The following is a 17,142-nucleotide window of genomic DNA, read 5'->3' on the forward strand; positions in this document are numbered from 1 at the left end:
GTTTAAGTGTGAAAAACGGGCATGTAAGTCGCTTTTGGCAGGGCTGTTGTAACTCTGAAGGGTCACTAAGTGAACGTTTGTAGCATGAGGACTGCCTGTGTACAATGGCTATCATCTGGAAGGATGTTTCAGAGAAGGCCCTGGGTCATCTGTGCAGCTCTGCACCCACCCAAATAAGCAGAGTGGATCCAGTACTGTAGAAAAACCAATACAGAAACCAGTGTGTGTTAGTAAGCAGAATAGAGCTGGAAGGGACCTTGGAGGTCTTCTACTCTGCCCCCTGCTCAAGCAGGAGACCCTCTCCCAGTGATGGCTAAACTTTTTGCCATCGCGTGCCAAAAGTGGGGGGAGCACGGGGGGAGCAGGGGTTGTGCACGTGCATGCACACACCCATAATTCTGTGTGTGTGTGTCCCCCCCCCCGTGCATATGCGGCTGACCCTCCCTGCACTCCCCCTGCTTTTGGCACGCAATGGCATGGTGGGCTCAGTAGACCCGTTTTTTTGCCCTCCCTGGGCTCCGGAGGCTTTCTAGGAACATGGGGAGAGTGAAAATGGCCTTCCCCACCCCCTGGGTGGCCCTCCGGAGGCCAGAAACGGCCCGTTTGCTGACTTCCAGTGGGACCAGAAGGCCCGTTTTTTGCTCTCCTCAGGCTCCAGAGCCTTTCTAGGAGCCTGGGGAGAGCGAAAAACGGGCCTTCCCCACCACTCCAGGACTTCCGGAGGCCGGAAACAGTCTGTTTCCCTACTTCCGGTGTGCGCAGAAGACCCGAAAATCAATTGGCCGCTGAGCTTGCGTGTCCACCGATATGGCTCCAAGTGCCACATGTGGCACGCGTGCCATAGGTTCACCATCACGGCCCTATCCCATTTCAGACAAATGACTGTCCAGTGTCTTCTTAAAAGCATCTAGTGATGAAGCACCCACAACTTCTGGAGGCAGTTGGTTAATTGCCCTCACTGTTAGCCATTTTCTGTTAAATGTTTGAGAACTGTTAGATGTTTGACAACTGACTCATCTTTAGGACCCTTGTAGTGTCCCAGGGTCATGTGACCCTTCCCTTTTGTGACCTTCTGACGAGCAAAGTCAATGGGAAATCCAGATTCGCTTATCAACCGTGTTACTAACCCGCCAAATGCAACGATTCTCTTAGAAGGGCTGGGAAGTGGCTCACCAGGCTAACGTAGCCTGTTATTAACACACAGCTGCCTGCAATTACAATTACTGCAGGCTCGAGTCCCACCAGGCCCAAGGTTGACTCAGCCTTCCATCCTTTATAAGGTAGGTAAAATGAGGACCCAGATTGTTGGGGGGGACAATAAGTTGACTTTGTATATAAATATACAAATAGGATGAGACTATTGCCTTACACAATGTAAGCCGCCCTGAGTCTTCGGAGAAGGGCGGGATATAAATTCAAATAAAAATAATAAAAAAATTTAAAAAAAAGAAGAATCACATTGCAGCAAGAAAGGTCATAAAATGGGGCAAAACTCACTTAACCACGGTCTTGCTTAGCAACAGAAATGCTGGGCTCAATTGTGGTCGTAGGATCGAGGACCACCTGTACTTTTCTTGGGCAACTGAAACGCTCCCCTGCAGATGTTTGCACCCAACTGATGCAATTATTTAGTGGCTTCTAATCCAGCTATCAAGGAAGAGAGGAGGGGCTTACTCCTCTCAACCTTGGTTTGATTCAGAACATTTTGGGCAGGTAAGTTTCACGTTTGAAGAGCTACAAGAGGGAACTCGCTGGAGTTTGAAACCCAGGCCATCAAAAGACCATGGTGGCTGGATCTGACACCAGCCAAAGCACAGAACAACTCAAAGTAGTAGTGGAAGGTCAGAAGATGTAGAGCAGGGGTGTCGAACTCAGTTTCATCGAAGGCCGCATCAGGGTTATGTTTGGCCTTGGGGGGAGGGGGCTGCAGTGGGCGTGGCCAGCTCAGCATCTCTTGTGTCAGGGGAACCAGTGGCGGTCCGAACACTCTACCAGCGAAAACGGGCTTCCAAGCTCAGTTTTCAGCTGCAACGGCCTCCTGCAACCGTAAAAGGGCCTTAATAGCTCAGGCTGTTAGGAGCCTGTTATTAGAACACAGCAGCCTGCAATTACGGCAGGTTCAAGCCCGGCCCGAGGTTGACTCAGCCTTCCATCCTTTATAAGGTAGGTAAAATGAGGACCCAGATTGTTGGGGGGGCAATAAGTTGACTTTGTAAAAAATAAAAATATACAAATAGAATGAGACTATTGCCTTACACACTGTAAGCCGCCCTGAGTCTTCGGAGAAGGGTGGGGTATAAATGTAAACAAAAAAAACCAAAACAAAAAAAAAACCCTCTGCCAGGGAAAATGGAGCTTGGGGGGGACTGCGTGCGGCAGAGGTGGGGTTTCAGTAGCTTCTGACCAGTTCTGGAGAACCGGTAGCAGAAAATTTGAGTAGTTCTGAGAACCAGTAGTAAAAATTCTGACTGGCCCCACCACCATCTAGTCCCAGCTGATCGGGAGGAAATGGGGATTTTAAAGTAACCTTCCCCTGGAGTGGGGTGGGAATGGAGATTTTACAGTATCCTTCCCCTGGAGTGGGGAGGGAATGGAGATTTTACAGTATCCTTCCCCTGGAGTGGGGAGGGAATGGAGATTTTACAGTATCCTTCCCCTGGAGTGGGGTGGGAATGGAGATTTTACAGTATCCTTCCCCTGGAGTGGGGTGGGAATGAAGATTTTACAGTATCCTTCCCCTGGAGTGGGGTGGGAATGGAGATTTTACAGTATCCTTCCCCTGGAGTGGGATGGGAATGGAGATTTTACAGTATCCTTCCCCTGGAGTGGGGAGGGAATGGAGATTTTACAGTATCCTTCCCCTGGAGTGGGGAGGGAATGGAGATTTTACAGTATCCTTCCCCTGGAGTGGGGTGGGAATGAAGAGTTTACAGTATCCTTCCCCTGGAGTGGGGAGGGAATGGAGATTTTACAGTATCCTTCCCCTGGAGTGGGGAGGGAATTGAGATTTTACAGTATCCTTCCCCTGGAGTGGGATGGGAATGGAGATTTTACAGTATCCTTCCCCTGGAGTGGGGAGGGAATGGAGATTTTACAGTATCCTTCCCCTGGAGTGGGGAGGGAATGGAGATTTTACAGTATCCTTCCCATGCCATGCCCACCAAGCCACACCCACCGAACCGGTAGTAAAAAATTTTGAAACCCACCACTGGAGTGCAGTCCTCACAAGCTATGTTTTCCCTGGCAGAGGCATCATGGGGCTGATCCTTCACTATTTCCAGGGTGCCCCTCCCCCCAGGCCAGATGTAAGCACCCCACAGGCCGCATCCGGCCCCCTGGGCTTTGAGTTTGAGAGACCCGGCCTAGAAAAGGACCAAGAGTCAGACACAACTGAATGAATACCCTCCTCCTCCTCCTTTTGATTATGAGAAAACTGAACAGAACTAAAACAGAAAGCAGCTCTGGAATGTATTTATTTATTTGTATCCCACCTTTATTATTTTCACAAATAACTCAAGGCCACAAATATATCCAACACCCCTTTCTCCTCCTATTTCCCGCCCCCACAACAACCACCCTGAGTGGGGCTGAGGGAGGACGACTGGCCCAAAGTTGCCCAGCTGGCTTTCGCACCTAAGGACTAGAATTCACGGGCCCCCCCCTGCCTTCCAGCCTAGTGCCTTAAACTGTTAAGACCAAATGGCACGCAAGAACCCAAATCTGTTCAGAAACCTCCTCAATGCCTTTAGAAGTTTTGGATTGCAATTCTCCTCCACTGATCACGTTGGCTATGGCAGGGGTCTCCAACCTTGGCAACTTTAAGCCTGGAGGACTTCAACCCCCAGAATCCCCCAGCCAGCAAAGCTTACTCTCTTGTAATCCCTTCCTCTGCAATCTCTCCACTTTAAGAGATTAAGAGAAAAAGAAAAAAAATATGGCTGACTGGGGAATTCTGGGAGCTGAAGTCCTCCAGGCTTAAAGTTGCCAAGGTTGGAGACCCCTGGGCTACGGGATGGTGGGCCTTGTGATCAAGCAACCTACCTAATCTTGCCATAGCTGTCATCTCAAGAGCAACATAATCTTCTTGGGAGAAGAAATCTCCCAGTCTCCCCCCTACATTAGTTTCTTACGAGTTACCCAAAGCCTCTATAGATAATAATACAAGTAAAATTCTGCTTTTCGGATTGGTGGAAACCAATTAAAAAGCTATAGGGAAGATCACATTACAGTTACAGCTTTCCTCCGAGTTTGTTCCCCCCCCCCGGCTGGCATCCTGATTTTTAATCAAAGGAACCATGTAGCGAAACAGATAAAAATCTGTCTTCCACCCCAATTGCAGCTTGACTCCGTTCAAGCCGTGGATCCATATGCTGAGGCCATCTTCCCATGCATTTTTCTATTGTAAGGGCTGCCCGGTGACATTCGTAATGATTTCTCCCCCACTTTCCAAAAGTAAAAATTTGGAAAGACAAGAGCAATGGCAGGACAGGGAAAAATCATTTTGTGCTGCCTTGTGACTATGGCAATAGATACTCTGGGTTTATACCTGGAACTTCAGGAATTTGATATTAAGCCACTCTTTTAATTTCAGCTTAGAAAGCAGAGATATTAGAAGGTTGTTAAGTTTAAAAAAAAAGAAAAAAGAAGACACACTCCATGAAAAACCCTGTACAAGATGATTTCTGGGCATCTCCCTTGTTTAGAAATTTGCAACCCGGTGCGCCAATTTCTCAGCCGCTGCAATTCCTCAGTTCTTGGAAAAAGAGAGACTACGGGTGGGTGGGGGGAGACTCCTCCAAGCTGCTGCATTGACTGGTGGAGCCTGTTTAGAGCACATGGAGCCAGCAACCCAGGCTCTTCTGCTGAGTCATCTGGCCTAATAAACTTTATGGGCGGGGAGGGAGTGCGGTAGCACATACTGATGACAGCCATCTCGGATGCTGCAGCAGACTCAGCCAGCCATGGGGGCCACCTCGGCTGCCCCCATTGTGGGAGGGACGAGCTTTGTCAACCCGAGCTTGTCCTTCAAGGCAGGGGTTCTCCAAACCCCGGGGGGCTTCAGCCCCGCTACCTGTTCAAAACCGGGGCATGGAAAAGATGGGCGAGGAGTGCACATCGATTCATTCAGGCGAGTCGAGGGCGCTTGCAAAGCTTCACTTCGCACGCAAGCACCAGCGCCATCTGCTCGTTCAAGGGGGAGCTTCGCGCACACCTAAGTGCCTGCCGCTCCCTCGCAAAGCTCCATTAGCATGAGTGGAGTGTGCACGCATGGGCACCGCTCGGACAAATTTCAGAATCGGAATAGAGCTGGAAGGGACCTTGGAGGTCTTCTAGTCCAGTCCCTCCCCCCCCCCGCTGCTCAAGCAGGAGACCCTATCCCAATTCAGACAAATGACTGTCAGTCTCTTCTTAAAAGCAGCCAATGATGAAGCACCCACAACTTCTGGAGGCAACTTGTGCTCCATTGGTTAACTGTCCTCACCGTTAGCCATTTGCCCAAGTGCCATGGTCACTTTTCTTTCCAGGCCAATAGCCATTCATACCAGGACAGATCCCTCACATCCAGGACATAAACTGTTTCAACTCCTACCCTCAAAACGACGCTGCAGAGCACTGCACACCAGAACAACTAGACACAAGGACAGTTTTTTCCCGAAGGCCATCACTCTGCTAAACAGATAATTCCCTCAACACTGTCAAACTATTTACTAAATCTGCACTACTATTAATCGTCTCATAGTCCCATCACCAATCTCTTTCCACTTATGACTGTAACTTTGTTGCTGGCAATCCTTATGATTTATATTGATATATTGGCCATCAATTGTGTTGTAACTGTTGTACCTGGATGAAGGTATCTTTTCTTTTATGTACACTGAGAGCATATGCACCAAGACAAATTCCTTGTGTGTCCAATCACACTTGGCCAATAAAAATTCTATTCTATTCTATTCTATTCTATTCTATTCTATTCTATTCTATTCTATTCTATTCTATTCTATTCTATTCTATTGACTTAACAACAATTCATTTAGTGACTGTTCAAAGTTACAACGGCAATGAAAAAAAAGTGACTTAGGGCCATTTTTTCATACTTCCAATCATTCCAGCTTCACCTTAGTCACATGATCCAAAGTCAGAAGTTTGACAACTGACTCATCTTTAGGACCTTTGTTGTGTCCCAAAGTCATGTGACCCCCCACCCCCCTTTGTGGCCGTCTGACGAGCAAAGTCAACGGGAAAACCAGATTCGCTCATCAATCGGGTTACTGCCCCACCAAATGCAGGGATTCTCTTAACCGTAATGGAGCTGTGTGCGCTTGTAACTTACGACCCACCCAGCCCCGCGCCAGGCTGCCAAGCTGTAAAAGGTTTGGAGACTGCTGCTTTAAAGAGCTGGATGGAGATGAGGAAAGCCCACCCAATTCACCTTCTCCTGCCTACCTGGGATTGCCACCCCAACCGCCTTGCTCTGCCAATCTTAAAAAGAGACCTGGGAACCATCTCAGGATTCCAAAAGAGAGGGGGGGAAAAGACCCTGCAACTCTTTTTATGAAAGACCTCACTGCTAAAAACCCTTGTGAAGTCCAAGGCCAAGAGGCCCACGTCAAGCAATTAACGGCCCTCCTGCTGGCAAATACAGCCGGCTACCAAAGGCCCCAAAGGGCCAAACTTACCTTTCGGTAAGGGGTGCAAAGTGACACTTCCCCCCCCACCTCCCCAACTGTCAGATTAGTAAATAAACAGGGACCTGCAGAAATGTGGGTGGGTCAGGGGCCTCCTCGGCTCACATTTCTGAGCCTGCAGGAGCTGCTGGGCCAGCTCCAGGCTAAATATAGGAAGAGCTGTCAGTGAGCATGTGAGCATCATGTGGGGAGAAAAATCCAAACGGCAAACAAGTCAGGAACCAAGGAGGGTCGGAGAAATGACCAGGTCCAGGGGCAGGTGAGGAACAGTGCGAATTCAAAGTGCAACCATTCTCAATTGGCCAGTTCCTGCTCCGTGAATGCATGTGTGTTCACTGACCCTCAAGCAGCTCCTAAAAAAAGAGATTAAAGGTGTAACTTGGATCAGGAGTTGTCCATAATCCCACCTTTGGATTCCCGTCTATCGTAGCTCGGACAAGGAAGCCAGGGCTAAAGTCTGCCCAGCAGCTTCTGGTTGGTCGGTTAAACATTAAACTAGTCCCACCAGAAAGGAAGGGAGGAGGAAGGAAGGAAGAGAAGAGGTCCCTGGATAGGATGACAAGCGTTTTCCAGCTTTTCTGAATAAATATGATCCAGGAAAGATTCTCCCTGCAAACACATTTGGGAAGGGGGACTGAAAAAAGGGCCAGAATTATACAAACTAAAAGCTGAGAAAGAATGTACAGCTAGTCCTCGACTTATGGCCACAATTGAACCCCAGATTTCCATTGTTAAGTGAGACATTTGTTAAGTGTGTTTTGCCCCGTTTTACCACTTTTTTTTTGCCACCGTTGTTAAGTGAATCACGGCAGTTGGTAAGTTAGTAACCGATTGTTAAGCGAATCTGGCTGGCTTCCCCATCGAGTTGGCTTGCGACGTCGCAAAAGTTAATCACATGACCTTCGGACACAGCAACGGTCATAAATAGGAGCCGGTTGCCAAGAATCTCCTGATTTCGATCACACGATTCGTGGGGATGCTACTAAGGCTGTTAACTGTGAAAAAAATGGTCACTGTTTTCAGTGCCGTTGTAAACTTTGAATGGTCACTAAATGAATCGCGGGCTACCTTGTGCGTTGAAGGAAGTGGTGAGGGAATTTGCATTTGCTTCCCTGGGATCTCTTGCACACAATCTCCCAGCTGACCATCAACCAAGTCAAATCATTCTACCGATATGCCAAGTTACGCCAGGCTTTAAAAACGTTTTTCAAAGGTGCCAACGAATGAATCTGAAGAGGCCAGAGCCTTGGGACCTTTCCAGAAATCTCCCAGTTTTAATATCCGAGACTCTCACTAAAAGAAACTGCGGGTCCAGAAAGCCTCTGGAACAAGCTACGGGAGAGTGGAAGGTTAAACAGCAGAGGGGAAATAAAAAAAGGTTGCCCGAGCAATTAAAGCAGAAGTGTCAAAATCGATTTCGTTGAGGGCGGCATCAGGGTTGTACTTGACCTTGGGGGGGGGAGGCAGGTGGGAGTGGCCAGCTCTATGTCACTCAGGGCTGGGGGGGAATCCTCTGCAGCGCTCTGCCAGCGAAAACGGAGCTTACATGGTCCTGTTGTGGCTCCCGCCCCCGAACTTGGCCCCATGCCCTAAAGTGACTCGGAGCTGGGCCTGCTGCCAGAAAGTGATTTGGATAGTGAGGGGGAAGAGCCATCAGGACTTACCTCGGAAGCACCGGCCTCCCTGGATCAGCTCCAGGAGCCAGAAGCAGGCCAAGCGAAAGAGATGAGGCCTCCTTCTCCTGACTCTTCCCCCACCAGGCCATGCCTGCAGAACAACAGAAGCAGGGGAGGGGCAGGCCTAGGAAGTGCTGAGTCATGGAGCCACACCCCACAGGATATAAAAGGCAGCAAGAGCTGGTGTGTCTCTTTGTATCAGGCAAATCCACGGATTGACTAGAGCTGAAGGTTGTGACTCACCAGCGTCTTGACAGCTAACGAGGGCTCTTGGCAGACGCTGGCTCTTTTGCTGCCAGAGCTAATAAGAGCCGGCTAATTAAGCCATCATTCAAACGGAGGCGAGGAGGACATAACAGGTCCTCCCATGTTCTGTTTTTTCTTGCAGAGGGCTGGAAGAGGCCGTCACAGCTGAAAATCGAGGTTTGGGAGAGCTGCATGATGGCAGAGGCACCACGGGCCGGTCCTTCGCTATTTCCAAATCAAAGCACCCCATGGGCCGAATTTGGCCCGTGGGTCTTGAATTTGACACCACTGAGTTAAAGGCATCGTGAGACAGAGATGGCACTGAACAAAAAAAAAAGCAACCGGACATACTAAATTAGCTTATTGTAGCTCAACACTTTTCAGAATTCTGCCATTCCATGTATGTATATAGGTAGTCCTTGAATTACAACCACTCATTTAGTGAGCGTTCGAAGTGATTTATGGCCAGTTTCCATACTTACGACCGCTGCAGCACCTCCATAGTCGTGTGACCAAAATCCAGGGACTTGGTGACTGGCAAGGATTTATATTTATGACTGTTCCGGCGGTTATGCGATCACCGTTTGTGTCTTTCCCTAGCTGGCTTCTGACAAGCAAAGGCCATGGAACATAGAATAACAGTTTGGAAGGGACCGTGGAGGTCTTCTAGTCCAACCCCCTGCTCAAGCAAGAAACCCCATACCATTTCAAACAAATGGTTGTCCAGTTTCTTTTTTACAACTTCCAGTGTTGGAGCATGCACAACTTCTGGAAGCAAGTTGTTCCATTGATCAATTGTTCTCACTATCAGGAAATTTCTCGTTAGTTCTAGGTTGCTTCTCTCCTTGATTAGTCTCCACCCACTGCTTCTTGTCCTGCCCTGAAGTGCTTTGGAGAATAGCCTGACTCCCTCTTCTTTGCGGCAACCCCTGAGATATTGGAACACTGCTATCACGTCTCCCCTAGTCCTTCTTTTCATTAAACGAGACATACCCAATTCTTGCAACCGTTCTTCATCTTCGGTGTCCTTCTCTACACTCCTTCTAGAGTCTCAACATCTTTTTTACATCATGGAGTTCAGAAGCCAGAGTCACTTAACAAATGTTTCACTTAGCCACAGAAATTTTGGGCTCAACCGTGTGTCGTAAGTCGAGGGCTAACTATACTTATGTATCCGGAGCAAGGCTAAGTTGCAAGCCAATTTTCCATGATGGAAGTCATCTGACATGCCACATTTCCATGATGGAAGTCATCTGACATGCCACATTTCCATGATGGAAGTCATCTGACATGCCACATTTCCATGATGGAAGTCATCTGACATGCCACATTTCCATGATGGGCATTCAGCCTGATGAGTCACCTACAGTTTGATAGAAAAGCACAGGTTGGCACCTTTGCCAGCTCAGCAAACACTCAATCTTCCTCCTTTATGTTCCCTAGTTGCGAATACTTTCCCTTTCCTCCTAACCTCTCTCTTTCCTTCCTGCTTAGTGCAATTTATGTTCCCTAGTTGCGAATACTTTCCCTTTCCTCCTAACCTCTCTCTTTCCTTCCTGCTTAGTGCAATTTATGTTCCCTAGTTGCGAATACTTTCCCTTTCCTCCTAACCTCTCTCTTTCCTTCCTGCTTAGTGCAATTTATGTTCCCTAGTTGCGAATACTTTCCCTTTCCTCCTAACCTCTCTCTTTCCTTCCTGCTTAGTGCAATTTATGTTCCCTAGTTGCGAATACTTTCCCTTTCCTCCTAACCTCTCTCTTTCCTTCCTGCTTAGTGCAATTTATGTTCCCTAGTTGCGAATACTTTCCCTTTCCCTCCTAACCTCTCTCTTTCCTTCCTGCTTAATGCAATTTATGTTCCCTGATGAAAAGAAGCTTCCTCATTTGTGTGTGGGTGTGTTTCTTTTTTTCTTTACTAAATATTTTTTATTGTTTTATATCACATATTCCATTTCTATGTTGAACAGTGTGTTTTCTACGTGTCGAAAGTGTTATTATTATCATTATAATCATTATAATCATTATAATCATTATAATCATTATAATCATTATAATCATATACATATGAACATATATGTGATATCAATTTGTTGTGACTCGTCCTCCCTCCTCTCCTCAGCCGGGCCCCTCCCCGTCTCCAACCAGGTCTGTTATCAGACTCCGAGTCTGATAATGAAGACGAACAGCCTGTCATGCCTCCAGCCCCCGGCCCTGGCCCCATGCCTGGAGAGGATTCCAGGAGTGAACGGACAAGCCCGATAAACTTAACATAACATAACATCAGAGTTTGGAAGGGACCGTGGAGGTCTTCTAGTCCAACCCCCTGCTCAAGCAAGAGACCCCATACCATTTCAAACAAATGGTTGTCCAGTCTCTTTTTTAAAACTTCCAGTGTTGGAGCATGCACAACTTCTGGAAGCAAGATGTTCATTGATCAATTGTTCTCACTATCAGGAAATTTCTCGTTAGTTCTAAGTTGCTTCTCTCCTTGATTGGTTTCCACCCATTGCTTCTTGTCCTGCCCTGAAGTGCTTTGGAGAATAGCTTGACTCCCTCTTCTTTGTGGCAACCCCTGAGATATTGGAACACTGCTATCACGTCTCCCCTAGTCCTTCTTTTCATTAAACGAGACATACCCAATTCTTGCAACCGTTCTTCATCTTCGGTGTCCTTCTCTACACTCCTTCTAGAGTCTCAACATCTTTTTTACATCATGGAGAAGAAGCCAGAGTCACTTAACAACCATGTTACAAACTTAATCACTGCCGTGACTCACTTAAACGACTGTAGCAAAAATGGTCGTAAAACGGTGCAAAACTCACTTAACAAATGTTTCACTTAGCCACAGAAATTTTGGGCTCAACCGTGTGTCGTAAGTCGAGGGCTAACTATACGTATGTATCCGGAGCAAGGCTAAGTTGCAAGCCAATTTTCCATGATGGAAGTCATCTGACATGCCACATTTCCATGATGGGCATTCAGCCTGATGAGTCACCTACAGTTTGATAGAAAAAGCACAGGTTGGCACCTTTGCCAGCTCAGCAAACACTCAATCTTCCTCCCTTTATGTTCCCTAGTTGCGAATACTTTCCCTTTCCCTCCTAACCTCTCTCTTTCCTTCCTGCTTAGTGCAATTTATGTTCCCTGATGAAAAGAAGCTTCCTCATTTGTGTGTGGGTGTGTTTCTTTTTTTCTTTACTAAATATTTTTTATTGTTTTATATCACATATTCCATTTCTATGTTGAACAGTGTGTTTTCTATGTGTCCAAAGTGTTATTATAATCATTATAATCATATACATATGAACATATATGTGATATCAATTTGTTGTGACTCGTCCTCCCTCCTCTCCTCAGCCGGGCCCCTCCCCGTCTCCAACCAGGTCTGTTATCAGACTCCGAGTCTGATAATGAAGATGAACAGCCTGTCATGCCTCCAGCCCCCAGCCCTGGCCCCATGCCTGGAGAGGATTCCAGGAGTGAACGGACAAGCCCGATAAACTTAACATAACATAACATAACATCAGAGTTGGAAGGGACCTTGGAGGCCTTCTAGTCCAACCCCCTGCCCAGGCAGGAAACCCTACACCATCTCAGTCAGATGGTTATCCAACATGTGTTCCTTTGGCTCAGCCGTCAGAGGAAGCCAGCCAGGTGCTGGAATTACTGACAGCAGATCCTGCTGAAGACAATTCAGAGTATGAGGACCCTCGCTTCCGGAGATCTGAGAGATGACACCAGCAGAAGGAGGGATGGGGCAGGCCTGGATAAATGCTGAGTCATGGAGCCACACCCCACAGCCTATATAAAGGACCTGCTTTTGGCATTCCAACCTTGAGTCAAGCAAAGTCTTAGCTAGTTTGCTGATATCAGACTCTATCTCTGAAGTCACAACTTGGACTCCTGCCTGCCCTGATAAACCTCGAAGGAACTTGGCAAGCTGCAAAGGCTTTGTTGCCAAGTCTGTTACGGACTTCCTTGACTCGTGCGTCGGAATGGGAGTGGGACACGACACAATTGTTATTGAAAAGTATACTATCTTCCATTATAGTATCGATTATAGAACCATCAAAATATTTACTCGTCAGTTTTTCTTTCTCATGTAGTCCACAATTCAACATAAATCCATTCCTCTAACCTCAGTATGTCATTGAACCATTTGTAGACTAGTTCCCACGTTATAAAATATTCAGTCTTCTTTTCCTTTGATTTTTAGACTTAACCTATCCATTTCTGCACATTCCAGAATTTTTTTGATTATAACATCACCTGTAGGGGTTTCTAGATTTTTCCAGTATTGTGCATATACAATATTTCATATTTCTGATAGTTGTAATGTCCCGAGGTTGTATGTGATAACCTTTTGCGACCTTCTGACAAGCAAAATCAATGGTGATGCCAAATTCACTTAACAACCATGTTGCTAACTTACCAACCATAGTGATTCACTGGAACGACTGTGGCAAGAAAGAAAATGGGGCAAAACTCACTTAACAACCATCTCGCTCAGCAACAAAAATTTTAGGCTCAATTGTGGTCATAGGTCGAGGACGACGATACAGGATGTTTGGCTAAAACACAAAACTGGGAGGAGGGGGAGCCACGCCAGAAAAAGGCAAAAATTAACCACGACTTATAACGCACGATATGGTATCCAGACATCAAATCTGATGAGAAAGGCCATTTTTGATGAGTTTTTTAAAATTCCAAACAGAGTATCAGGTTTGTTGAGAAGGAATTCCTTATCTAGGATTCGTTATCCGCAGGCTCCTCATAACTGAATCTCAACTTTTATTTTCTCTTCAAGGACTCAAATCAAATCAATCTTTTCTCCTACCAAGAATTTTTCCTGTCCACTCCAAGTTTTTCTGGCCACGATCTCCGTGTATATTCCCAAGTATTAGCCTTAATCGTTTCACCGAGAACAAAATAAATCAACACTCGTACCTTTTCAGGGCAAAGCCCCCTATAAACAAGGATAATATTGCAAAATCTAGAACAGGAGAGGGCGCTTGAAAAGTGAGAATTACAGAAGGACAAAATAGAAGCCATCATGAAACAGCTAATTTCATTAGTAGGCCAAGAACTCTCCACTCGATGTTCCATTAACGTTTCTCAATTTCTGCCTCTGATCCAGATAAATTTCCATACGCAGGTAGTTCTCGACTTAAAACCACTTGTTTAGTGGTTGTTTAGTGACCGTGAAGATATAATGGCACCGAAAAGTGTCTTATGACTGCTTTTCAGTTACTACTTTTGCAGCATCCCCAGGGTCATGTGATCAAAATTGAGATGCTTGGCAACTGGTTCGTATTTATGACGGTTGAAGTATCCCGGTGATGTGATCCCCTTTTGCGACCTTCTAACAAGCCAAGTCAATGGGGAAGCCAGATTCACTTAACAACCGTGTTACTTAACAACTGCAGTGATTTACTTAACAACCGTGGCAAGAAAAGTCGCAAAAAGTGAGACAAAACGCACTTCACAAATATCTTACTGAGCAACATAAATTTTGGACACAGTTGTGGTCATAAGTCGAGGGTTACCTATACAGGTCCTCGGCTTACAACCATTTGTTTAGTGACCGTGTGAAGTTACAAGTGAAGAAAAGTGACTTATGATGCTTTTTTTTCACACTTACGACCGTTGCAGCATCCCCATGATCAGATGATCAAACTTCGGCCACTTGGTGGCTGACCTATTGATGACGGTGGCAGCATCCCGGGGGTCACGTGATCCCCTTGCAAAGTCAAGGGGGAAGCCAGATTCACTTAACAACCATGCCATTAGCTTAAGAACTGCAGTGATTCACTTAACAACCATGCCATTAGCTTAAGAACTGCAATGATTCACTTAACAACCGTACCACTAGCTTAAGAGCTGCCGTAATTCACTTAACAACCGTGCCACTAGCTTAATAACTGCAGTGATTCACTTAACAGCCGTGCTACTATCTTAAGAACTGCAGTGATTCACTTAACAACCGTGCTACTATCTTAAGAACTGCAGTGATTCACTTAACAACCGTGCTACTATCTTAAGAACTGCAGTGATTCACTTAACAATTGTGCTACTATCTTAAGAACTGCAGTGATTCACTTAACAACCGTGCTACTATCTTAAGAACTGCAGTGATTCACTTAACAACCGTGCTACTATCTTAAGAACTGCAGTGATTCACTTAACAACCGTGCTACTATCTTAAGAACTGCAGTGATTCACTTAACAATCGTCCCACTAGCTTAAGAACCGCAGTGATTCACTTAACCGTGGAAAGAAAGATTGTTACAATTGGGCAAAGCTCACTTAGCGACAGAAATTTGTGGGCTCAATTGTGGTTGTAAGGCGAGGATTACTTTACCTTCCACCCCTACTGGAGAAGTTGGCCATCTTAGGGGTGAAACCCAAGTGGCATCCCGCAGGCATGAGTTTGTGCACTTACCAAAAGTGCCGAATTCTGTAGGGCTGGCTCCGGGGTAAAAGCTGGGGGCACCAGGTTGGACAGGATACTGCTGTGTTGGAACGACATACGTGTTGCGACCCTAGGAGAAGAGGAGAAACGGAGCGGGTGAACCTTCAAGACTGCATTCAGAAGACAACAAAGCAGGCAACGCTGAACTTACGGGAAGCGGCCCATAGAAGTTCACTATGCAGGGGTCTCCAACTTTGGCAACGTTAAGCCTGGCGGACTTCAACTCCCAGAATCTCCCAGCCAGCAAAGCAAAGCTGGCAAAGCAAAGCTGGCTGGGGGATTCTGGGAGTTTAAGTCCGCCAGGCTTAACGTTGCCAAAGTTGGAGACCCTTGCACTAGATCCAGCAGCCCCAGAAGAACTAAACGGAGATTTATACTTTGTATGCTGATCCTCAAACTGCAGCATCCAAAGATTGAGTCAATCCTCCTTACAAACTTAAGAAATGCTTCTCCCAACCTTAAACCTTTTTAAAAAAAATAATAATAATTCGTGCAGCGCCAATTTATTTACTCACCCTTTGTCTGCTTGACTGATAAGGGCTGGCACCAAAAGATTCCAATGGCTGTAAATTCTGCCCCACACCCCCCAAAACTCGCAAAATGAGAAAATGCGAATAAATAAACTCCAGATCTAACCTGTCTTCCTTTCCCTAGCCTCTGCCCTACAGGTCTCCATGAGCCCCACCCATCGCTGATTACATGCTAGTAATTATCAAAGTAACCACTGGCTTGAGAGTATCATTTGCACCAGCAATCAACACCTTCAATATGAAGGGCCGTCATGAAGATCAGTCTAGTCTAACTTGGTGCACTAAATGAGGTGACTTTTCGCTTCTCTTCCAAGGAGCCTCTTCAGCTCGGATCGGATGGCGGGGAATGGAACGATTTATATTCATTGCAGACTGCTGGTCATTTGCATCCTTTTAGAGCAGCGGTTCTCAATCTGTGAGCCGCGACCCCGTTGGGGGTCAAATGATGATTTGCCAGGGGTCGCCTAAGACCATCGGAAATATGGGAAGTATACTTGCGAGTCGAAGAATCGCGAATTCGGCTTCAGGCGCGATGAATTAAAAGAGAGAAATCTTTGCTCTGATGTCTCCCTCTCAAGCCAGCTGCAATCACTCCCAATCGCTAGCCTAATCTGGGTTCAGGCGCGATAAACTTAATAGGGGAGGAGTCTCCGCTTTAATGCCTCCGTCCTCAAGGCAATCGCAAGCAGTTCAGATCGCTAGCCAATACAGTTTCAGGTGTGATAAATTCAAAAAAACAGTTTGCCGCTTATTTTCCCCTTCTGCGGTTGGGGTCGCCACATCATGGGGAATTGTATTAAAGGGGTCGCAGCACTATAAAGGTTGAGAACCACTGGTCTAGTCTACCTTGGTGGACTAAATGAGGTGACCTTTCGCTTCTCCTCCAAGAAGCCTCTTCAGCTCTGACCGGATGTTGGGGAATGAAAGGATTTATATTCCTTGAAGACAGCTGGTCATTTGCATCCTTTTAGAGGGTCGTTGAGGCCACCTGGAGGTTTATCTGTATCCTCACGGGACACCTGAGTGGTGCAAATGGATGTGGAGCCTTCTTGGAACTGTTGAAAGGACCGTGTTGTAGACTGGAGATAGATGTTGTCTACCACTCCCCCTCCGTTGAGAGAGGGCTTTTCAATTTTGAGATAGATGGCCTCTTTTTGACCCCGCTTTCAAACCAGCCGGTCCTCTCTGTCCCAAAACATGAACTTCAAAAGTGTGGCCTTTTGTCTTTTAAAAGCAGACGGATTGCCGATGCCAGATTGCAGTCCTGATGGGTCTGGTTCTCCTGCAAATGACCAGCCGTCTGCAAGGAGTATAAATTCCTACCATCCGGTCAGTGGTGGGATTCAAGTAATTTTAACAACCAGTTCTCTGCTCTAATGATTTCTTCCAACAACCAATTTGCCAAACTGCTCAGAAAGTTAGCAACCGGTTCTCCCGAAGTGGTGCGAACCCGGCTGAATCCCACTATTGCATCCGGTCAAGAGCTGAAGGAAACTTCTCGGATGAGAAGCAAAAACGTCTTAAAAAGAAAAA

The 17,142-nt window shown here is 46.6% G+C and overlaps 1 protein-coding gene across 1 annotated transcript in view; it reads right to left on the reverse strand.

The window, feature by feature from the left end:
- The window catches only part of EIF4G1 (eukaryotic translation initiation factor 4 gamma 1), a 151,331-nt gene that overhangs the window by 78,634 nt on the left and 55,555 nt on the right, over positions 1-17,142 (reverse strand). Inside the window, exon 5 of the mRNA XM_058189240.1 lies at positions 15,050-15,149. Within this exon, the coding sequence (XP_058045223.1) occupies positions 15,050-15,149 (100 nt within the window). The remainder of the gene's footprint in view (positions 1-15,049; positions 15,150-17,142) is intronic.

This window comes from Ahaetulla prasina, chromosome 6 (genome assembly GCF_028640845.1).
Source record: "Ahaetulla prasina isolate Xishuangbanna chromosome 6, ASM2864084v1, whole genome shotgun sequence".
Lineage (NCBI taxonomy): Eukaryota > Metazoa > Chordata > Lepidosauria > Squamata > Colubridae > Ahaetulla > Ahaetulla prasina.